We start from the raw sequence: 25,967 nt of genomic DNA, 5'->3' as shown, positions 1-25,967 counted from the left end.
AGCATCATTAGCATTAGTAACCTTGCAGCTTCCATGGCCCCAAACCTTGTTGACTATGGGCAGAGGACAGTCAGAAGTATGCTTTTAGTAAAGATAAGGGGAAGACCTTAATGGCTCCCCACAAATAGTAATTATTTGAAAGGCATAATTTTATATTATTGAGAGATGGCATTTCTCTCATGTTAAAACTATTGCAAAGAGTGTCATTCATTGCAATAACTTTTTAACATTTTTATTGGTTCATTTTATTGCCAAAATGAACACATTTAAAAGAGCTCCCCACACATGGAAGGAGCAGCAACCAATGAAGTTCTTTCTTGGGAAGTGAGCTTTTCTACCTTATTGAGGTTTTTCATCAGTTTTTTTTTTTTTTTTTAAAGATTGATCAGAATTCGGTCTTGAAGCCCCATGTCTTCTGACCAGTATCAACCCTTAATTTGAATTGCTTAAACAGCTATGGGCAAGTGGGCTCTAATCACCTGGCACTACCTGTCTACTTATGTTCCCCCTTCAAGGTTTACATAGCTTGTCCTCAGAATGCAGCCCACAGAAGAAGCTGAAGTTTAGCTTTGATTTTAATAATCATTTTATGATAATTCTTAAACTTATATCTTATTAACCTTCACTTTTTTGTTCTTTATAGAGATGGACTCTTTTAATATTTCTTCTCCTTAGGTCCTCTGTCTACCCTCAATAGTATTTCTGTGTACTTTAGCAAATAAATTACTGTGATTGAATACATTTTAGTAAAGAAAGTACTGTGATAAATTATTGTGAAAAGATAAATTATGATAAAACTACCTTGTGCTAAGAAAGCATTAAAAATAAAACAAAATTATACCTTATATTCTTTCCACATGTGACCTTTAATGTAAACCAAAAACTTATTAATTTAAAAGATGGGCATGCCTATTATTTAATAGTAACTAGTAATAGTAACTAGGATCCTAGGATTATTAATTTCTCCTGTAGCAGGCTACTAGAAATAAAAATAATAATGATCCTAGGACTAGAAATAACTCCTATCCTAAACTATTATTGATCAATATAGATAGATACAGATTCAAAGGGAAAATTAACATACATTTTTTATAGAACTCAAAACCTAAATTATGTATAAAACTCCCCAGTGTGGGAAATATTAGTGCATGTGTTAATATGTAACATTGTGTGGGATTGTTTTGTTTTCTTCTCCCTTTTCTTCTCCCTTACTCTGTAGCTAGAAGAGAATCCACATGCTTCTTAGCTGTCTATTTGTGTTTGATAAGACTGCTGTCTAGATACACAATTCCTGGATCAGATGGAACATAAGATGCTCAACTAGAAGAGGCATATGAGGAATTGCTTAGTGTCTAAAGCAATTTCAATAAGATTGGGATACCTTGTTGGAAGAAATCAGTCCTCATGTGACAGTAAGAAAATCTTCTTGCATTAAGTACCACATATTCAGATCTGATATAATTTACTGGTCAGTATTTTAACTTTCTAAAATTTTATCATAAATGTAAACTGTGTCAGTGTAATCTCACATTTTATGCTATAACAAAACCAATATGTCTTGTTGGAAATTTGCCTATGCTGTTTTTTATTATTTGTTTTTATTTTTGGAAATAAATGAGTCAATCTTGTTATCTTATTTATTTTTAGATTTTTAACTTTTATACTTTTATTGGTGCATTATGGTCTCATATCATAATGTAATTCATTAGTGACAGTGATATACATGCAACAGCACTTGTTTGGCTCTCCCCCAGAGCTCTCCCTACTAAACTCCTTTCCCACACAGGATAATAAAATTGACATTGGTGTTATAGGGCTTTGAGTTTCCCTAAGTTCTTGTCTCCCCCAAAGAAATATTTTATTCAGAGAACACAGATAGGTTAGGCATAAAAACGCTTCATTGGGTAGATTTTTCAGAAGGGCCATTGAGCTGGTTAGTCTGGGAGCAAAGTAAAGGAGAGACAGGACCAAATAAAAGAGGGCTCTAGTGTGTCATATGATCTTTATACTGGGTAGAAATTTTATTTTTTTATGTATAGTAATTTGTATTTTGCACCACAACTTAGTGCAACTGTGCAGTATTGTGTCATGTGGAAAATCTGCACCTGCTATGCAATAGACTAAAGTCTCTGTCCATGGCTGGCTAGAAAAATTTTCTGAATTTTGTTTTTTGGATGGCTTCTCTGTGCTTTTTTTTCCCCCTCTGTTTATTTCTCTTTAGCTGCCTAATATTTCCACCTCAAGGGCTAGAGATCCTGAAATCATTTAGAGAACATGGGTGATGGTCCATCTTCTATATTACTTCCAGCTTGATTGAAATGTAGATTTGTCAAGGACATATGTTCTTGCTATTTGTCAGGGTGGGGCAAGGTGTAATAGCATAAGCTTCTTTCTGGAAGGTAGGTTGGCCTAGGAGTTCCTGATAGTAGACAGTGCACACTGTAGATAAGGACAGGTAGTCCATCCTGAGTTTTATTTGAACTTTGATAGCCTGGAGTAGGGCAGAAACAAGCTTTGATAATAGGTTTAGAAGACAAGAGCCAAAGAGTAAGTGTAAAAATATTGTGGCTAATGGCACCCAAGAAGGGCAAAAGTCAAGAAAAGCAGCATCGTACTTTTTTAGAATATCCATGCTTGGGTATCTTGCTTCCTCAAGTTGGATACTCTTTTTGTTAAGTATCAAATACTTTTTTTGTACATGGCCTGATCTGTTGACATAAAAGCAATATTTTCTTGAGCCATAATGCATATTTCTTCTTTTTTCTCTGTAATTAAGTTCAGTGCATATAATTTAAAAAGAACCAACAGGCAAAGGCAAAGGAGGAGTTAGCAATTTATAGTAACCTTTGAGATGTTTACATTGTAGAAAGATAGAGATGATAGAATCAAGGGCTGTTAAGTTATAGGAGATCTACTTATCCATTTGTCATTTAAAAAGAAACCTGAGGTCTTTTATGGGTGAATAGAAGACCTTCTTTGTGGGTTATTCTAGGGAATGAACAGCTTCCCACAGTGTAGTCTACAGCTTGATTCTGGAGTGGTGGATCCAGATGAAAGTTCTAGGTACCTTGATGGCTGTAGAAGTAGACAGTAAAAGATGCCTTCTAAAAAGCATTAACTGGAATACTGGATATATGCCCCTTTGAATCTTTAATAAGGGGATGGCTTCTAGACTCAGAGTTGTTACCTGACTGACTGTATTTTCTACTTTTTTTGTCTATAGGCACGCATATTTTCTGTCTGAATAAATATCAAGACATTACATATTTTGTTAGGCCAGTCATTCATATTATGCATCAGGTCAGTGTATAAAAAAGGCCTTAATATTTCCTGTGTATATTTTGTCCTGGATAAAAAGGTTTTTATTGACTTCTGGGAAGATGGAGACTGAAAAAAGCAGCGTTTATGAGTCCTGCTAACACTCGATCTCTATTGCCACAAAATCAGTGCTTTTCATAGCCAGAAAACACCATCAGCAGAGAAATAAAATCTGTAAATACAAGAGACAGCAATAAAGAAGGCTAGAAGAACAACCAGAGACCAGATAAGAAACTAGCCTGCACTGCAGCTGTGGAGCCATGCCAGCGCCACCTTCCCTTGCAGCACCAGGCTCCAGAGAAGAATGGGACTCAGAATGGAGCTCAAAACCAGAAAAGAAATACACCAGCCTCACGGCCAAGGGTATGGCAGCAGCACCATATATCCAGCAGCAGCAGGCTTTCTCTTGAAGTTCTTGATGGTTTTTTTGATAAAAAGAAACTTTTTAAGTTTGATGCCATCCCACTTGTTAATTTTGGCTTTAATTTTCAGTGTTTTGGAGGTCTTATTGAGAAAGTAACTGCCTGTGCCTATATGTTAAAGTGTTGAGCCTATGCCCTCCTCTAATAGCTTCACAGTCTCTGGTCTAATTTCCAAGTCTTTGATCCATTTCAAATAGATTCCTATGCATGGTGAGAGGAAAGGGTTTAGTTCCATCTTTCTACCAATGAATAGCCAGTTCTTTCAGTACCATTTGTTGAAAGGCTGTCTTTTCTCCAGCATATGAGTTTGGCCCATTTGCATTGATCAATTTACTACAATTTTTGCATGTATATTCATCAATGATTTTGGTTGTAATTTTCTTTTCTTGAGGTATCTTTATTTGGTTTTGGTATTAATATGATACTGTCCTCATAGAGGGAGTTTAGAAGAATTCCATTTCTTTTGATTTCCTGGAACAAGTTGTGAAGTATTGGGATTAGTTCTTCCCTGAAGGTTTTGTAGAATTCAGCTGGAAACTTGTCATGGCCTGGAGTTTTTTTTGATGGCAAAATTTTTATTGCTATTTCTATTTCTTTGCTTGCTACTGGTTGGATTAGGCTTGCTATATCCTCTTGGTTCAATTTAGGTAGGTAATATATGCTTAGAAATCTATTGATTTTGTCCATGTTTTTCAGTCTATTGGAGTATAAATTTTCAAAATAGTTTCTGATAATATTTGAGTTTCCCCACTATCTGTGGTGATATCTCCTTTATTATTTCTGATTTTAATGATTTGAGCTGATTCTCTTTGTTTGTTTGTTTGTTTAGATTAGCCAGGGGTTTGTCAATCTTATTAATCTCTTTTAAAAAACCCAGATTTTTTGTTGTTGATTCTTTGAAATTTTTTAAATTCTTTATTTCATTTATTTCTGTTCTGATTTTAATTATACTTTTCCTTCTGTTGGCTTTCGGATTAGAATGTTGCAGGTTTTTTAGGTTCTTGAGGTGTGTCATTAGGTTGTTTACTTGGTAACTTTCTGTTCTTTTTATGTGGGCACTCAATGCTATAAACTTTCCTCTTAACACTGCCTTCAAAATGTACCATAGATTTTGGTATGTTGTGCCTCTATTTTCATTTAATTCTAGAAACTTCTTTATTTATCCCTTATTTCTGATCTTACCCACTCATCATTCAATAGTGTATCATTCAATCTCCATTTAAATTACTTAAATAATTTATTTTGGTCTTTCTATTGTTGATTTCTACTTTTATTTCATTGCAATCTGAAAATATGCAGAAAATTATATTACATCTTTTGAATTTGCTGGCCCAGGATGTGATCTGTTTTTGGAGAAGTTTTCATGGTCTGCTGAGAAGAATGTTTATTCTACTGATCCTAGTTGAAATATTCTGTATATGTTCATTAGGTCCATTTGGTTTATAGTTTTCTTTAGTTTTAAAGAGTCTTTACTCATTTTTTAATTTTAATTTTATTTATTTTATTTTTTTGTGGTGTTGGGGATGGAACCCAGAGGCTTTTAACCTTCAGGCTACACTCCCAGACCTATATTTTATTTTATTTGGAAACAGGGTCTCACTAAGTTGCTGAGACCCTCACTAAGTAGCTGAGGCTGGCTTCAAACCTGTGTGATCCTCCTGTCTCAGCCTCCCAAGTGCAGGGATTACAATTATGTATCAAGTCTAAGTAGTACACTATCTAGATGAAAAGACCCTAAATGTTCTCTGCCATACTCTTACTTTTTTGTAGCTAATAATGCTTATATAATCTACAAAAGATAAAAATTCTGAAGTATTTTTAAATGATGTCTCCTCTTTGGCCAGATCAACTGCCTTTGTGTATAGAAAAAATATTCTACAGTTTCCTAAAGAGAAAAATTCCAGAGTTGACTATGCCTTCCAAGATCATTCTGGAATGGAACACATAGGACTAAAAGTTGGATGGTACTTCTACCTTGAAGACTCAGAGAAAGATTTTTAATAAAAGGAAGTGGTCCTTTGTGCCCTCTCAGGGCCTGTATTTGTTTCCAAAATTATTAACTACTGCTGGGCTATGAATGTCTAAGGAGGTTTAAAATTTCTGTTCAGTGCTTGCTGGGTATCCTAGTGAAGCCATTTTTAATTATTATTTTTATTATTTTATTATTTTATTATTATTTAATTAGAGAAACTAATTAAATAACTTTATCTTGAGACTTCTCAGGAGAAATTCCTGATGGTGATGAATATTTCCTTGGCTATGCTTATTACCTTGTTGGAAAGTTGAAGCACATCATTGGATTCTTTGCCTTTCTGGCCAGGCTGCAAGGCTTAAAATCTTTCATCTCTGCTTTCTGCTCCTAATTATCACATTAAATCTGAACAAAATGACAGCAATACCCTCTACATTTTTATATCTGATATTTGGAGGAAATTCAAAAGAGTGAGGAGCATTTTCCCAAAACAACAAAAACTGGAGAGAAAACCAACTCAACTACAGGAAATAAATTAAGATTTTAATATACACAGAAAATCTTGAAAGTGCTGAAGGGAGTGTAAGTGGATAGAACATGATTTATAAAACTGAGGGTTGATTGTTTTAACTACAATACTAAAAAGTATTACATGAGGCCAGTGGACTTATGGTTATTGATTTGGAAAAAATAGATTATTTTAGTGGAGCACAACATGTATCAATAAGAGGCTTTACATATCTACTCTAAAACTTTCCTTTAACATACATGGTAACCTAGATCAAAAAAGGGAGTGATTTGCCTAATTTCAAACAAGAAGAAGCAGATCTTTTTTTCACAATTTGTGAACTGAAAGGTATAAATTTTCCTCAAAGAGAGACAAATCTGTCTTCATTTTAATGTGGGTATTGAAAAGTATGGACTTATCTCTTAATTTTATTTTCCTGATAGTTTAGGTAAGTTTTAAAATTCTTAAATTATTTTTAATAATTCTATTTATTTTAAATTCTATTAATTTGTTATTTATTTGTATGTTGTTAACTTTCCATGTGATTTAAATTTCTCAATTTTTTTGTTATTAATTTTTTGTGTGTGGGTCTGGGGATGGAACCCAGGGGCATTCTATCTCCAACCTATACTCCCTACCCTAATTTTTATTCTTTATTTTGAAACAGGGTATCACTAAGTAGCTGAAACTGTCTACAAACCACCATCCTCTGGTCTCAGCCTCCCAAATTCTGGGATTACAAGCATAAAAGACCACTCAAGGCTTTAGTTATTAATTTTTAATTTTATTACTTTATATGCAAACTGTTAACAAATACTTCCTTCAGTGAGTCTCTTTTTGTGTCCCAAATGAAGTACCAAAATGCTAAAAGGTATCTCTTCATATTGGGCTCTTGTCCAGTGGATTGTGATGAATGAAGTACTAAGATGAATGAAAGATATAGAAATATGAATGTTTATTTGAAAGCCAAAAAATTACAGGAGATAAAAATAGCTTTTAACACAAGGAGGAAGAAATTCTTAAAAGAGAGTAATCACTGAAGTTCTCTAGAGGTGAGCTTTTATATCTTCTTGTAGTACTTTATATGATTTTATATTATTGGCCAAGATTGGTCTTTGAGGCCCATTGCTTTTTGCCCAGTTTTAGTACTTAATTTGAATTGTTATGTTATGGAGTAGTGGGTTTTATTTTTTTATTTTTAATTTTTTTGGTGGTTACTGGGGTTACTGGAATCCCTTCTACCGCCGGGCTACACTCCCAGACCTATTTTATATATGTGTGTTTTAATTTGGAAACAGGGTTTCTTAAGCCAGTGAGGCTGGCTCCGAACCAGCGTGATCCTCCTGTCTCCTCCTCCCAAGCACAAGCATGCGCCACCACGCCTGGCTAGACTAGTGGGTTTTAATCTGGCACAACTTGTCTGTTCCTCTTCTTCAAACGTCTTTACACAGGTATTCTCAGAATGCGGCCCCATGAAGGGGCTGAAGTTTTATTTTGATTTCCACGTCCTTGCCTGGTCACTGTTATCCTTATATCTTATTTACCTTCCTCATTTTTGTTCTTTGTACAGATGGCCTCTTTTAATCTTTCTTGTTCCCAGGTTCTCTGCTCTACTTCATGCATTCCTCTGACAAAGTGACCCTAACTACTGTTAGGGAAATAGGACAAATACATTTTCTGGCTGCTTTGAGCTAATAGGGGGGACTCTTAGAGTATTGTGGTCAGGGTGTTATTTAGGGGATGGATGACCTCTATAACTGTAGAAGAAGAAATATCTCATGTACAGTTTTGTTCTCACAGCCATCTGTAGCTAGAGGGCTGAAGAATATGGCCTCAGTAATATTATGATCTGCAGAGATCATTTCCTAAGTGTCCACACTTTTGGTATGTTCATCCAGCTAAGCTTGTAGTCCAAGTTATTGACTCAATGTTTACAAACATGATTATCTTGGTTTGCTGGTTACTAAGATCATTCATCTGTTTTTTTAATGGTATTTTGGTTACAGTGGGCATCTACATGCAAAACTGATATGTACATTGTACAATATTCCATATATCTTTACCATAAATATTCCATATATCTTTTCCATAAATATTTATCTTAAACCACCCACCTATTAACATTTTAAATTCTGTGTAGCTAACACATTTGCAATGGATGATGAGTCATTATATATAACATTGCAAAAAGTTCTTGCATAAATCCTGAAGCAAAACATAAAATTTATTACTAAGAGATCCCTAATATTTCTTTTTTTTCATATTTGGTAGAATCATCTGTAAAATAAGCATGTTTTAACTTACTTTTGAACAGATTTTTTGGGTCTTATAGACAATTTCAAAAAGTAGAAGGTAAGGGAGTAGCAGTCTGGTTGTGCCTAAGTATACATATTTGCCTGTCCAAAGCAAATGTCTAAACAGGGTAGCAGCCTTTTGATTGCTCTTCAGAAAGGAATCCTATGACTCTGCTTGCAACCAAACAACCTGCCAAGCACTGGGTATTGTGAGCACACTCACCAAATTTATTCTCTCCTTCTTATGTAACTCTAGGGCACTCTTGGATATGTTTCTGCACCCTGGTTTCTTGTTTCTTGCAGAGGTGGCAGCAGATGCTTTCTCTAGATTTAGTTGCTTTACAATTTTTTTTTTTTTAGTCTGCTATTTTCTTGAAAAATTTTCCAATAGTTCTGTCAACCAACACTTGTGTAATGGTGTGTTCAAATACTATTGTTTTACATTTTGTTGCTTCAGCATCTTCTGTTTTTAATTTTTAGCCCTTTACTGTGATGTCTCCGTATGAGTCTCCTGTATTTGTCTTCCTTAGAATTTCATAAATTTCCGAATTTTGTTCAAAGACTCTATCTTGTAAATCCTTGGTTTATGTTATAAAATTACCTCCCATATTTTTTTTTCTTTTTTTTCTTTTTTCTTTTTTAAATTTATTTTATTGAAAGTAAATTTTATACATTTAATCTGTATATGATGCCCTCTCCCCCCCTCGTTTCCCTTCCCCCCTCCCGATACTTAATACCCAGGCTAACCTTGCTATATTCGTACTTTTACACCTATTTGGAAATAGCCATTCATCAATCAAGTTCAGCCTCCTTCCTCTCTTAGTTTTCCATTCAAACTTTGCTGAGATTTCCCTTCCATTATCTGGAGTCCCTCTGGTATCCCCAATGCTCACTCATTTGGGGATATTAGAGGAAACATATGTCCCTTCTCTTTCTGTGTTTGACTGATCTCACTTAAAATAATGCTTTCCAGCCCTTTTCATCTTCTTACAAATGCCGTGGTTTTGTTCTTTATAGCTGAATAGAATTCCATTGTGTGTATTTCCCATAACTTTGCAAACCATTCATCTCTTGATGGGGGCCTACGTTGTTTCCAAATTTGGGCTATTACAAATTGTGCTGCTATGAACATAGGTATGCATATGTTGCTATAGTTCTCTGTTTTCAACCCCTTTGGAAAAATGCCCAGGAGTGGTAAAGCTGGATCGTATGGTGGATCTATTCCCAGTTTTCTAAGGAATCTCCACACAGATCTCCATAGTGGCTGAACTAGTTTGCACTCCCACCAACAATGTAAAAGAGTTCCTCTTTCCCCACATCCTCGCCAGCATTTATTATTGTTTGATTTCTTTATGCTTGCCAATCTGACTAGGGTTAGATGGAATCTCAGTGTAGTTTTGATTTGCATCTTCCTGATGGCTAATGATGAAGAACATCTTTTCATGAATCTATTGGCCATTTGTATCTCCTCTTTTGTAAAGTGTCTATTCATTTCAGTTGCCCATTTCTTGATTGGGTTGTTTGTTTTTTACCTCTCATATTTAGAACAAAAAATCTGTAATTTTACCATAAAAATTCAAATCATGTTCAATTAAAATATATTTAATAATTGTATTTATCAGTATTTTCATCATTGTGACCAAAATATTTGACAGAAATATCTTAGAGGAATTTACTGTGGCTCATAAGTTGAAATGTTGAGAATGTGCCTGGCCAGGTCAAAGGAAGACATGTTGGTTGGACTAAAAATTAGTGCATCCACTTTGGAAAACAGTGTGGAGGATCCTCAGGTAAATGAGAATGAACCTACCATATGATCCATCAATATTACTTCTGGGTATTTACCCAAAAGAATGGAAATCAAACTACCAAATAATGCATACATACCTATGTTCATAGCCACACAATTCACAATCACCATACTATCAAACCAACCCAAATGTCTATCAACAGATGAATAGATTGCAAAACTATAGGATATGTACACAATAGAAGTTTACACAGCCACAAAACAGAACAAAATTATGTCTATTGTGGGGAAATAGATGAAACTGAAAACATTAAGCTAAGTGAGATTAATCAGTCACAAAAAGTAAATCAGATGCTCTTCATCATATATAAAGCTAGGGAGAAAATGGGTCATAGGAGAAACTCTAGAAGGAGAAACTATAGGTGAGCAAATAAGGTGACTTAACCCAGGGGGATGGGAGGGAGGAAGAAGGAAATTCCCTAATATACATGATATACATTTAAAAACATCAAAGTCAATCACTAAGCCAAACATAAGAACAAGGGTGGAGGGAGGGAATGGGGTGGGAATTGGGTAAGGGCTATTTGAGCGATGCATGCATGTAGGCCTCTACCACCTTGCACTCCACTAAGATGCACCAGTGAAATAATTAAAAGAGCAGTATCATCACAGCAGGGTATAACAATAAAAATATATTCAGCTCATGAAAATTGGAGAGAGAGAGAGAAAACAAAATGAGGCCATGGTTCCCAGTGATCCTCTCCAGCCTTTCTCCATTTCTAAACCTTGTTGTATATGGGACCATGCTTCCAATACAGGAGTTTTGGGAAAAATATTTAAAATTTAAACCATAACAGTAATTATATAAAAACTAAAATCATTGTGGAAAGTTTTTTAGCCACTTTATAATGTAATGACTATTGCAAACTGAATTTAACTATTAAAAGCAAGCATTTTTAGAGTTTACCATTTATTAAATTTACTTTTTATGAAGAATTCCATAACTTAGGTTATGCCATTAGCTTTATCTTCATTTGACTAGTGAGGAAACTGAGCTAATGAGAATTTAAGGGTCTTTCTCCATCCCATATACTTTTGTAGTGCTTTGTGGAGACAAATATAAATGCTATCTGGATACAGAGTGCAAACTATTTACCAACATGCTATTCTGACTCACCTTCCTTGGCGATAATTATTTTCAAAATGTTACATGGATATTCTCCATTTCCCTATTTATATCTATTTATTAATGAAAATAATGTTATATGTATATAAGATATTATGAATATTGATACAGTATATCATACAGTGATTGGATATCACTGAAGTTAGGTGTTCAGAACAACTATATTTGTATTATTATCCTCTCTTAAATTTTTAGGTGTTAGCTGAGTTGTGCTTGGTTCTTGCATCATTAATCATGAGGACTTCAATTCTGGCTCAGGGCTCCAAATGAGCAGAGAAATAAAGTAGGAAAAAAGTGAGAGACAGAAAAAAGACAGAAAAATAGAAAGAGAATACACTGCTTTATTTGAGATTTGGAAGTGAGCAGAGTGACTTTCAGTGCCATCTCCTTGTTGGGAATGACAGAGTTCAATGAGGAAGGACATAATATAAGGGAAAGTTTGTCAAAGTGTTAGTGGTCATGTGTCAATCACAAATATAATATTTTGAAAATGGATAGTAGAAGGCACTAGACTATCATAAAATATGTTAAATACTGGCATTAATGTAAAGTTACATCATAAAGATTGGGTGAATTTAGATATATGCAACAGTGAAAATGTTATAACATAAATGGGATTAATAGATATTTGAAATATGATATGTGTCAATAAAAGGTTCCAAATGAGTAAAATAGACATTATATCCAACTCTTGGTCCACTGAAATATTCAGATTGACACTAACATATTGACAATATGGTCTCACATCTTACAGCTATATTCTTAAAGTTTTTGTCCATTTTTCCTACCTAACATTTTAAACGATGTCACACAAAGACATTTCAATGATTTTTTTTTTTTGGTAATACACTTGATCTATTTAATTGCTACATGCTTTAAATCTTTATTCTTATAGTTGTATCCATTGCCCAGTAGCCATTTAAATACTAGAGGGGAAATCTTATACTAAATATGTTTATACGAAAGTATTTCTGCATAATACATTCCTAAATATGCAATTGTTAGGTCAAATAGTAGTTATAATTTTATTTAAGAGATTTATTCTTTATTATACTACCTCAAAAATTTTTTCTTAGAATCTCATAGGTGACAAATCATCTCTTGGAAAATAATTATTAACTTAATTTCTACTATTGAAATAGATTTTTCCCATCATTGTTATTAGCCATTTTTGTATTTGTGAATTGTGTATTTACCACTTCCTCCTTTTGCACATTGCTCTGTGTGTATGTATATGTATATATGTATGTATATATGTATGTGTATGTATATATGTATGTCTATGTATGTCTATGTGTGTGTATATATATATATATACACATATATATATATACACATATATACATATATACATATACATATAAGCAGTTTTGGGAATTGAACCCAGGGGCATTCTACCTCCAAGCTACACCCCCAGCCTTATTTTTTTATTCTTTATTTTGAAACAGGGTTTCACTAAGTTGTAGATGGTCTCTAAGTAGCTGAGGCTGGCCACAAACCTTAGATCCTCCTGTCTCAGCCTCCTAAGGACTGAGAATACAAGCATGTGCTATAATACCTGGCTTGTTCATATTTTTCACTGATGATTTATGGTATTTCCTACTATAAAATGCATAATTCTTCTTCTTACATGGTTTGCATAATATTTTTGATGAAATTTAATTCAGGCTCATGTACATGACTTTACAACATCATACACAAAATAATGTATTACTTTTATTTTTTAAAATGCATCCACATTTAGATCAGTTGCAAATTTTTTCTATAATTTTTTTATTTAACAAAAATAAATTCATGCCTTAGAATGGAATGTTTCTCGTGAGCCTTGGATTATGGTTCTTATATCAAAAATTGATTAGATATTTCTCAGGCTGGACTATTTGGGTCACAAAAGACTTCTATGATATATACATTTAAAATGCTCTGGGATATTTTGTCTGATTTATGTATTTTATATATGATTAATACAATTTTTAATTTTTTGCAGTTTTTTATTATTGTCAGTCAAAGAATGCCTAGGATAGAAAAAATGATGTTATTTTACATCACTAAAATGTTAATTTTTTTTCTTGTTAGTGTTATAGAAGGAATAAGGTAATAGGATGCTATGGAAAGAGGAATATTAGACATATTTTAGTAAAGATGAATAAATAAAATAAAATAATTATTTCAAACTACTATATCTTATTGAATTTTATAACATACTGTAAAGTATCTAAGTGACAGAAATGTCTCGCTTTGTAAAAAGTAGAAATATATGTACGCATAGGTAGGGAGAAAGTGTAAAACTGAACAATTGAACTCTATGTATAATCTTTTTTTGTGTGTGTGGTACTGGGGTTCCTGGAAGCCCTTCTACCTCCTGGCTACACTCCCATACCTATTTCTACATTTTTATTTGGAAACAGGGTCTCCTAAGCCAGAGCGCGCGGCTGACTTCAAGCCTGCGCGATCCTCCTGTCTCCGCCTCCCAAGTGGGGGATTACAAGCGTGGGCCACCATGCCCGGCCTTCTATGTATAAACTTAATGGGACTGTACAAACAAGGAGCAAACATGAGAGCATCCAGGTAAAACTGTTTTTGTGTAAGTGTGTGTCTCATTCTGGGGACTGAACTCAGGGACATTCTACTTTGAGCTAGCCTCCCAGCCCTTTTGATTTCTTATTTGAAAACAGGGGTCTAAGTTTGCTGAGGGTCTTGCTAAGTTGGCCTTGAACCTGCAATTTTCTTGACTCAGCCTTCCAAGTACTGAGGTTACAGGTGTGCATTACAATATCCAGCTACCATAAACTTGTTTTATGTGGATCATATTGACAACGGCATGCATTCAGACTGAGCTTGGTGCCCTCTCTCCTGCACTTCCTCTTCCCCCCTCCCAACAATGAGTGTCCAGGTTGACCATTCTACATTCATACTTTTACACATATTTGAATGTGGCGCCTTCATTAATCAACCTCAGCCTTCTTCCTTTCCTATCCTTCCATTCTAGCTTTGCTGGGGTTTTCCCTCCTTTATCTGGAGTTCCTCTGGTGTCTGTAATACTCCCTAGTTTGGGTATATTAGAGAAAACATATGTCCCTTCTCTTTCTGTGCTTGGCTAATCTCACTTAATATAATGTTCTCCAGGTCTTTCCATCTTCTTGCTAATGACATGATTTTGTTCTTTCTTATAGCTGAGTAGAATTCCATTGTGTATATTTCCCATAATTTTGCAATCCATTCATTTGTTGATGGACACCTAGATTGGTTCCATATTTTGGCTGTTATGAATTGTGCTGCTATGAACATGGGTATGCATATGTTACTATAGTTTTCTGATATCAACCCATTTGGAAAGATACCCAGTAGTGGTATAGCCAGATCATATGGTGGATCCATTCCCATTTCTCTAAGGAATCTCCACACTGATCTCCAGAGCAGCTGAACTAGTTTGCACTCCTAACAAAAGTGTAAAGGAGTTCTTCTTTCTCCATTCCTCCCCAGGATTTGTTGTTATTTCATTTCATTATGCTTTAACAAATGGTTCTGGGAAAGCTGGCTATCTATTTGTAGAATGATGGAAATAAATCCTTACCTCTCACCTTGCACATGAGATGGATCAAAGACTTAGAACTTAGACCAGAGACTGTGAAGTTATTAGAGGAGGGCATAGGCTCAACACTCCAACATACAGGCACAGGTAATAACTTTCTCAACAAGACCTCCGAAGTACACCAAATTAAAGCAAAAATTAACAAGTGGGATGGCATCAAACTAAAAAGTTTCTTTTTATCAAAAAACCCATCAAGAACCTAAAAGGAAGCCTACAGAATGGTAGAAGATCTTTACCATTCTGATAGAAGGCTAATATCCAGAATATATAAAGAGCTCAAAAAACTCTACACTAGCAAAACAAATAACCCAATCAAGAAATGGGCAACTGAATTGAATAGACACTTCACAAAAGAAAAGATACAAATGGCCAATAGATACATAAAAAGATATTCAACATCATTAGCCATCAGGGAGATGCAAACCAAAACCACACTTAGATACCATGGACTTTTTAAAGAGCTAAGAACACGAAACTAAAGATTGACCTACATACTTCTTTATCATAGAAAGCAGGTAGAAATTATATTTCTAATTCTATCGAGAAATGACTGCTTGGTAGAAAATAAACATCTTCCCACATTTTTCCAAGAAAATAAACATCTGTTTTGGAGAAAAGAGATGCTGGAAATAAAATAAAAGACAAGCTAGGCATGATGGTGCACGCTTGTAATCCCAGTACTTGAGAGGCTGAGACAGGAAGATCTCAGGTCTCTGGCCAGCCCAACCTACTTAGTGAGACCCTCCAAAGCTCAGTGTGCCCCTGCTTCAAAATAAAGAATAAAAATAGGTTAGCCAGGCATGGTGGCTCATGCTTGTAATCCCACATTTGGGAGGCGGAGACCGGAGGATCGCGCAGGTTTGAAGCCAGCCACGCTGGCTTAAGAGATCCTGTTTCCAAATTTTAAAAAAGTATAAAATAGGTCTGGGAGTGTAGCCCAGAGGTAGAAGGGCTTCCAGGAACCCCAGTACCACCAAAAAAAAAATAGGTATGGGAGTGTAGCTCAGTGGTAAAATGCTCCTTTGTTTAATCCCCCAGTATTGCAAATAATAAAATAAAATAAATAAAATAAAATAAAAGACAAGCAGCAAATACTGATCTGCCAAATTCAAATAGAAGGACATCTTGCTATGCAATTAAATACTTTTTCAGAAAATGCTACAATTATAAATTGATTGATTGATTGATTGATTGTAGTACGTGGGATAGAACTTAGGGGCATTGTATCTCCGAGCTACAGCCCCATCCCTATTTATTAGCCATATATATATATATATATATATATATATATATATATATATATATATATATATATATATATATATATAATATTTTATTTATTTTGCCGCACTGGGGATGTAACCCAGGGACATTATACCTCTGAGCTACAATCCCAGTCCTATTTATTAGTCTTTTTTAAATTTCTGAAACAAAGTCTCTCTGAGTTGCAAAGGGCCTCACTAAGTAGTTGAGGCTGTCCGAGAACTGTGGTCCTCTGGTTTCAGCCTCCCAAATGCCGAGATTACAAGTGTGCACCACCACGCCCGGGTTCAACAATTATAAAATTATAATGATAGCTAATGTTCTCAACTGTAGTTATTTAGCACATTTTCCAGAAATAGTTAAATTATGAAATTCTGCACTCAAAATTAAAATATACAGTATTGCTAAACTGCATTAATATTATATTTATTCATATTCTTGCCTCCATGCATAATGTGTGGAACATGGTAAACTCAGAAATTTTGTATAGGATAACTGGTTAGTTACAACCATAAATTACAATATAAACACATATTATTTTAATTTTATTTTTTACAATATTTTTATTTGGGTTTGAAACAGTTAGTGTATCTTATGAAAACAAAACTCTACCTAATACAGTAAGCTGTGAAAACTCATTTTGTCACTGGAGAAAAGAATCTGGCATTTCAATCCTTTCTAGAGTAACTGCAGGAAGATATCTATCAGGACTCTCAGCTTCAGGCCTGAGTACAACTACTCTCTTTTTTTCTTCTTTTCTGTTTTAAAAAATGTCTGATAACAAAACACACAACTTTTTGTGATGATGAACACCACAGTTGCCACACAGGCCAGTAGAAACCCAATCACATCCAATGAGTAGTACTGGTACCAGGAAAGGTCATGAAGTGCTGGACGCAGGTGCTTGGCTCCTTTGTGGCGCATGACATACTCAATCCAGAAGACTGCAAGGTCTAAGGGCTTTATAGGTCGATCATGATGAATTTTTGATAACCTCATGGCATTTTCTTTATATCTAAAAGATAAACGTAAAGGTATAAATATGAAAAAGAAATTAATTTACCTAAACATAGCCAGTCAATTAAAGTCTTATGAGAAGTGCTACACTGATGATTCAAAATAAATGTCATAGCTTTCTCATAAGGTAGATTATTTTTCCTCTTATCATTGTTTGCATTTTAATTGGAATTCTATGTACCCAATTCCCACCCATTTTCTCCCCCTCCTTACTTCCCATGCTTGGCTTAGTGATTGACTTTGATATGTTTAAGTACATTATATGCTTTAGAGGGTTTCCCTCTTCCACCCTCTGATCCCTTCAGTTAGTTAGGTCTGACCTGATCAATATTTCTACCTGGATTCTCATAGGGTAAACTCCAACTTTTGTTTTTAAACTAAATGATTTTAATTTGTCAAACACCAGCAATGTTTTCTCCTATCATTTTGTCCCTGCATACACTTTGATGAATATTTATCATCTGTTACCTGAGGTTACCAAATGTATTCTGACCTTGGTACCTCAATACATTTAATCTTCTCTACCCCTTCCCTTGGGCATCCTTCACTGCAGTACCCAGGCTTGCTTTTATCTCATCATGGATGCCATAGCTTATATCTCACATCTCAGAGGTGCTTTTTCTGACCCATTAGAACACCAGCCCTAAGCATTTCTTGTGTTGTTTTGTATTTATTTTGTTGTTTCCTAATATTTTAAAAACACACTATTTTCTGTAGTAAAGCCTATATTTAAGCTTAAAATGCATAAGAAAAATATTTTATAATCGCCTTGATAAGTATGGTGAACCAAGAAAACCAATGTATCCAGTACTTAGATTATGAAATGAGAAATCATATTTCCTAAAAAGTGTTTCTACTCAGAAACTTTCCATTACTATGACCTACTTTAACTACCTATGGTCCTGAATTATTATTAAGACTATTTCGTTCTGTGGATTTGAGTTCCAGGGCATTTTACTTTGGAGCAACACCTCTAGCCTTTTTTATTTTTATTTTGAATCAAGGTCTCTCTAAGTTACTGAGGCTGGTCTCAAACCTGCAATCCTACTGTCTCAGCCTCCCAGAAACTGAGATTATAGATAAAATGACACACCAGCACCCAGCATGATCCTGACTTCTAATACTGTAGCTTTGTACTTCTTCTTTAAATATTAGAATTATCCAGCATTTAAAAAAGATAGAAACATTTACTTGTATCATCTTTTGTGAAGTAGTTGCATTTCATTTCATTGTTTTTCAGTATTCTGGTTATAGAAATACTACCAGTTATCTCTTTATGAATGGTAAATATTTGAGTTAACATATTTTGATCACTAGCAATGATTTTATTATGAATTTTCCATTGGTTTACATATATATTTCTATTGCACATGTATCAATGTGCTTAATTACTGAGGTAAAAATGCAAGTATGATGATATCATTTCTGAATGAATTATTTAAAGGTACATTATTAACTTCTAAAATGTGAAAAATATTTTAGTTATTTTTGTATAGGATTTGAATTAATTGAGGGGCATTCTATCTCTGAGCTATACTCCCACACTATTTTTTATTTTAAAACAAGGTCTCACTAAGTCCTTGAGTCTGACCACAAACCTGCAATCCTTCTGCCACAACCTCCAGTGTACTGAGATTACAAAGCATATGCACCAGGCCCAGCTTATTTATCTTTTTTTTTTAAAGTATTTTAACTTGATTCAGTTATGGTCAGATAGTATATTCCTAATTATTTTAATTTTTTAAACTTAATGAGTGCTTATTAAAGATCAGCATATCTTCAAGTTTGAAATTCCATATCCTCTTAAAAATGAGTATTCCTAGAGAGTCAAGATGATGTTTTACATTCAAGTTGCACTTTCCAGTTTCTCTAGAGGTTGGAACTGAATCAGCTGAAGAAAAGAGACTCAGCAAGGCAAGGCACTGAGAGAATTCACTGAATTCCAATATTCAACTGTTAGTCTCAGAGAGAGATAAAAAAAAATATTGTATAAGGGACATCGGGTGAAAAAAAGTACATAAGCAACAAGCCTGAATTGACTGTGGCACAAGGGCATAGCAGAGGGGAGGGTAACACAAAGAAAAAGAGTGAAAGATTGTGGACAAATGGGCATGTAAACAGTTGTAGAACAGAAAGACAATATACACTTTGTTGATCTGGGTGCTGCCAGGGGGCTGATGCTTGAGTGAAGGGTTATGGCTCTCACACCTCATTTTGTTGCCATGGAAACCCAGGAGACTGCAATAAATATTGCCATGCTCTCAAGACTGATACCTACCATTTGGCCCAGGGTGGCCCTGGCAGAATGCCATGGAAACAGGCAGAGAAAGCATAAAATAACAAGTTCTGAGTCAGAGATTTGGAAGGGATATTAACCACATTTCTTCTGAATCTGATAGACCAAGCCACAGAAGAAGAGTGCTGGAAAACTGAAAAGGGTTATCTGATTCCCTGCAGGGACTGGATCTTAGTTTTGTGAAGTGGAGTGCACAGGACCTGCTCTGTAACTTCCATCCAGGATGTTGGTTACCCATTCTATAAGTAGGATTTATTTGGGGGTGCCAGACATCTAGAAATTCAGCAGAGGTGGGCATTGGCCTAGTGATGCTTCTATCTGTTTTAGATTAAATTCTACCTGGTGGAACATCCAACTCAGAGCTTGGTGTCAGTCACTGGAACCTCTTATTTAGAACACATGAGACTCACATGAAAACATAGCTACCTAAGCTGCCAATGTCCAGTTAACAGTCTTTCTCATCCCCTGCTACCTTTTACTGGTGAATGGGGAATGAGAACCATTTAAAACAGCCTTGGTCCCAGGGAATTGTAGTTGGCTCCAAGGCAAGCAACACAAAAGGAGGAAAAAAGTCACATATACACTTATCATTTTGTCATCTTTTTAAAGTCTGTGTAGACATAATGTAGGTATTTATGTATTCATGTTTAAGTCTACCATTTTAATCCTCATTTTCTATGCATATATTCTCTATTTCATCTTTCTCTATTCTTCCTTTATGCCTTTTAGTATATTTTTATCATTCATTATCTTAATATTTTTAAAATATATTCAGAAAGTATTCCTAGTAATATTCTGCGAAAATGATGATACTATTGGTAATAGTACTATAAACTTAATTGAAAGTAGTCGTACTATGTATGTACTATATATTCTACAATATAACTTCCCTCTAGACTGTAAAATAGGTTAATTATCAAAGATTTGTCAAGTGTCATGCAGCCCATTTTATTGTGCTTCAAAAGATACCACAAAAATGTTTACTAATAATATATCTTAAAGAAACTTATGACAAAACATATAAATAATTATTACAATAAATACTAAGATGACAAATTACCTGATTAAAAATGGGCAATGGTTTGGAACTAATATTTTTTCCTCAAGAATATATATAGTTAACAGGCAACTGAAAAAAAAAGTGCTTTCCATAAGGAAAACACGATTTAAGACCATAATAAGCTGCGATTTTCTGTGCACTAAGATGGCTATAAAAAAGGATCAATTGATAATACAGGTTATCAATGATATGGATAAAGGGTATCCTTTATACATTGCTGGTGCAATGAAAATCTGGCAAATTTTTTTGTTTTTTGGGAACTAGGAATCAAGTTCAGGGTGATTATACCTCAAGTTACACCCAGCCCTTTTTATCTTTTATTTTGAAACAGGATCTTATTACGTTACTGAGAATCTCACTAACTTGCTGAGGGTGGCATCAAAATTGCAATTTTTCTGTCTCAGCCTCCCAAGTACTGTAAGAGAAGTGTACCACCATGCTTGGATAACTACTTTTCAAAACATTTGGCAGTTCTTTATACATATAAAGTTGCCATATACCCATAAATTATACTACTATGATCTACCCAGCAAAAATGAAAACATATGTTCATAAAAATATGTCCAACACTGTTCATAATAACCAAAATTGAAAACAAATAAAACTTATCACAAACTAGGTAATTGATAAATTGAATGGGGTTATATCCAAACAAAATATTATTCAGCAATACAAACAATAAAGTTATAATACATGGAACACATAAATGAAAGTAATAATATGCTACTAAAAACAGTTAAAAGATAATAATTTTAATGTTCTATTTATATAAAATGTCCAGAAAAAGATAATCTACAGATATATACATAGTAAATGGTGTTTCATAGGGCTAGGTGGTAATGGGAAATGACTTCAATGTCTTGTTTCATTTCCTTTGGTATGTAAAATATCATAAAATTATAGTATTAGAAGAGTTTTATAACTCTGAAAACATAAAAAATTGATTTTTTTACTTTAAGTAAATTTTATAATGTGGGTATCATATATAATTAATAAAATGCTAATTATAATAATAAAATGACATTTGAGTAAAAAGATTTATAGTTTCAGAAATTTTAGGTATGAAAATCAAAATATTTCGTTATGTTTCTTAATTTATAATTTTTTCCTTATATAGATCTCATCATATTTAAAAATAATGTACTAGGCTAGGCATTTTGCTTTATGCTTGTAATCTCAGTACTTGAGAGAGAGGCTGAGATAGGAGGATCACAGTCTCAGCTACTTGTGAGGCCCTCTAAAACTTAGTGAGATTCTGTTACAAAAAAATGAGTAAAGGTCAGGCTGGATATGGAGCTCACAGTAGAATGTCCCTGGGTTCAATTCCCAGTACTGCAAACATTCTGTGTATTGATAGAAGTTCTATATAATTAATTACCATGTAATCTATGACATTGATGCACCTTTGTTATAGTTAAAGTTTTTGAAGTGGTTGACAGTTGTGAAATACTTACTTCAACTGGTTTAAACTTAAAAACTGATTTTTGGTGGTTCATTTAAATTTTTTCAAAATGTGCCTTTTAAAAAATGGTATGAAACCAACCAAGTATGGTAGTGCATACTTGTAATCCTAGTACTTGGGAGGCTGAGACAGGAGGATCATGGGTTTAAAGTCAGCTGCAGCAGCTTAATGAGACTCTCAGCAACTTAGTAAAATCCTGTTTCCAAATAAAATGTCTGGAGGTGTAGCTCAGAGGTAGAAGGACTTAATTCCCAGTACTAAACACACACACACACACACACACACACACACACACACACACACACACACACAAAATGGTTTGAAATCCATACTCAGTGATGAAAAGACAACACTTTTCTCAATGCTACCTAATAAAAAATAGTTGAATACTCACGAAGGGTCATTAATGACTGTCTTCAAGGCCTGGAGAAGATCGGAAGTGGACACTGTTTTGAACTCCAATTGAACAGCTGCTCCCTTTACCTTCATGTGAGCAATGTTATCAGCTTGTTCTCCAAACAAAGGAATGCCCACCATAGGTATCCCATGGTAGATTGCTTCATATATACCATTGGCTCCACCGTGAGTTACAAAAGCTTTTGCCTTTGGATGACCTATGATTGGATGAATGTCGGCAAAATGTTCAGAGTTCTTAAAGTGCAGTGTGTTTTAGATAATAGATTGTTGTTAGCAGCATTTGAATTTGAAGCTACATTTAAATTTAATCTCTTAGAGGAAGTAATACTTAAATTCTCTTAAGAAATAAGTGAAGCCGGGCATGGTGGCACACGCTTGTAATCCCCGCGCTTGGGAGGCGGAGACAGGAGGATCACGCAGGTTCGAAGCCGGCCTCGCTGGCTTAAGAGACCCGTTTCCAAATAAAAATATAAAAATAGGTCTGGGAGTGTAACCTGGAGGTAGAAGGGTTTCCAGGAACCCCAATACCACCAAAAAAGAAAAAAGAAAAGAAAAAGAAAAAAGTGAAGGCTATATGGAAGAAGTTAAGTTTAAAAAATGAGTACAGATTGATGGGTGGATAAAATAAACCATTTTGAATAAAAGAAGCAGCATGTACCAGTGAAAAATTGGGAAGGACATGTTAGAACATGATCTCATAAAGAAATGGTGAGGTCGTTGAGTCATCTATGTAGATTGTCCAAGATAGCAGGAAGTAGAATGGTAATAATATTAGAATGGAAGAGAAGAAAGAATGCACTTTACTATGAAGAATATTACCACTTCAAGATAAAGATTGAGGATTTATGCCGAGCGTGGTGGCGCACGCTTGTAATCCCCACGCTGGGAGGCAGAGACAGGAGGATCACGCAGGTTTGCAGCCAGTCACACTGACCCTATGTCCAAATTAAAAAATATAAAATAGGTCTGGGGGTGTAGCCCGGAGGTAGAAGGGCTTCCAGGAAGCCCAGTACCACCAAAGGGAAAAAAAAAAAAAGATTGAGGATTTATATCTATAAAATGTAGTCACAAGCTGGGTGTGGTAGCACACACCTATAACCCCAGTATTTGGGAGGCTGAGGCAGGAGAATAGCACTTCTGAGGAAAACCTCAGCAAATTACCAAGATTCTCAGCCAACTAACAAGATCCTGTTTCAAAACAAAATATAAAAAAGCTGGGGTGTAGTTTCGAGGTGGAGTGCCTCTGGGTTCAATTCCTAGAAACACACACACACACACACACACACACACACACACACACACACGAGAGAGAGAGAGAGAGAGAGAGAGAGAGAGAGAGAGAGAGAGAGAGAAGAAGAAGAAGAAGAAGAAGAAGAAGAAGAAGAGAGGAGGAGGAGGAGGAGGAGGAGGAGGAGGAGGAGGAGGAGGAGGAGGAGGAGGAGGAGGACGAAGAGGAAGAGAAGAGAGAAAAGGGAAAAGGAGAGAGAGAAAAGGAGAGAGAAAATGCAGTCACTGGTAATAATAACTGTTATTTTTGCAATGGCATTTGAAATATTACTTTAGTAGGTGAAAGGATAAGCAAAAATTGTTGATATAAGAGACAGCAAGACAATCCAAAAAGGGACAGAAAAATTCTTGGAGAGGAAAATAAATTTAAAAAGATACTCAGATTCTGGATTTAATAGTTACATCTGTATATAATAAAATTACAAGTTTTACTTTGTCATTTTCCCTCCAAAAGCAATAGAAAATAATATTAAGAAATTAACTATTTATTTGAGTTTTTAAATAACAAATATTTAACAAACTTGTGTCCTGTTGAACTATTATCAAGCTATTACTCATACTTCGAGTATTTGCACTGCAGAATCTTACCAAGTAGGTCATTCTGGGGCAACCATTTATATAACCGAGTGTTGGGTCCTAAGGTATCTGGTTTCTTGCCTTCATATCTCCACAGTACCTGTTAGGTAAAAAAAAAATACATTATTCTATGACTTTATGTTCCAGTTATTGCATATTTAAATTGCAAACATTTTAAGATCATCTAGTTCAACACCTAATATAAAAGAAAATGAGGACAGGTAATTTTTAAATAATAAGAATTCATAAAATCTGAAGTAGAATATCAATATCCACATTTCAGGGAATTTATAAAGTACTTTACATATAATTTGCATATATTTGCTTAAGTTATAGTTTGGTGTCCTCTGATATACAAACAGCAAAAGAATGGAATGAGATACTTGTAAGAAATAAATGCTTATCAGGTTTTGTAATCTACTTTTTGATTTCCTAGTTGATATAGGCTTTTACTAATCACCATGGTAATTTGTTTTCAATCCTAAAGTCAATTTCTTCTCACATTTCACACAATTTAAACCTTATTTTAGTTCATAACTACTCTTTTCAAATTCCAGTCAGTTTTTTATTTTATTTCTGGACATGGAAACAATTTGTATGGATAGGATTCTAAGTAATAAACTTCTAGAAAACAACTGTGACAATTTTGTATTAAATGTTAACATACCATTTAATAAACATAATCAACATCACAGCTTTGAATTTTATTTTAACAAATGTGGTTGTTTAAAAGTTGCTAATAGCCGGGCGTGGTGGCGCACGCTTGTAATCCCCGCGCTTGGGAGGCAGAGACAGGAGGATCGCGCAGGTTCGAAGCCAGCCGGGCACGCTGGCTTAGAAGACCCTGTTTCCAAATAAAAATGTAAAAATAGGTCTGGGAGTGTAGCCCGAAGGTAGAAGGGCTTCCAGGAACACCAGTACCACCAAAACAATACAAAAAAAAAAAAAAAAAAAAAAAAAAAAAAAAAAGTTGCTTATGAATACTTCAACAATGAAAGAATTTTCAACTTTAGTAATCATGATAAAATCCTGGTTAAAGTACAGAGCTGGCAGTTGAAGTGTTAATAATTTGCAATCCAAAACAAGTTATAAATTTTTACTAATAAGCATTTATTTCTTACAAGTATCTCATTCTTTTCTTTTGCTGACTTAAGAGACCCTGTTTCCATATATATATATATATATATATATGTCTGTCAGTATAGCCTGGAGGAAGAAGGGCTTCATCCCCAGTACCACACCCCCCAAAAAATGAATTAAAAAATATGTTACTGATATTTTTTATGGAGTAAAGGACTACAAAATCTCTTAATATGGCCGGGTGTGGTGGCGCACGCTTGTAATCCCTGAGCTTGGGAGGCGGAGACAGGAGCATTGTGCAGGTTCGAAGTCAGCCTTGCTGGTTTAAGAGACCCTGTTTCCAAATAAAATATAAAATAGGTCTGGGAGTGTATCCTGGAGGTAGAAGGGCTTCCAGGAACCCCAGTACCACACACACAAAAAAAAATCTCTTAATATGTCAGGGTTTTTTCTACTTGACTCATATT

General features: G+C 34.7%; 1 protein-coding gene across 12 annotated transcripts in view; it reads right to left on the bottom strand.

The window, feature by feature from the left end:
- LOC308264319 (UDP-glucuronosyltransferase 2A2-like) overlaps positions 1-25,967 on the bottom strand; it is a gene marked incomplete at both ends in the record, with an annotated part of 115,354 nt that overhangs the window by 73,936 nt on the left and 15,451 nt on the right. For 2 of the 12 annotated variants that reach the window (XM_080697494.1, XM_080697492.1), the window contains 3 exons: positions 17,041-17,320; positions 22,535-22,754; positions 24,433-24,520. The exons of the other annotated variants lie outside the window; for them this stretch is intronic. In XM_080697494.1, coding sequence (XP_080553620.1) covers positions 17,041-17,320; positions 22,535-22,754; positions 24,433-24,520 — 588 coding nt within the window. Of the gene's footprint in view, positions 1-17,040; positions 17,321-22,534; positions 22,755-24,432; positions 24,521-25,967 lie in introns of those variants that run through there. 12 annotated transcript variants of the gene reach the window in all.

The sequence above is a fragment of the Muscardinus avellanarius genome (assembly GCF_963383645.1).
Source record: "Muscardinus avellanarius genome assembly, chromosome: 6".
NCBI lineage: Eukaryota > Metazoa > Chordata > Mammalia > Rodentia > Gliridae > Muscardinus > Muscardinus avellanarius.
Note: the sequence above shows the minus strand (reverse complement) of the source record. Positions and strands in the feature narration are given on the sequence as shown.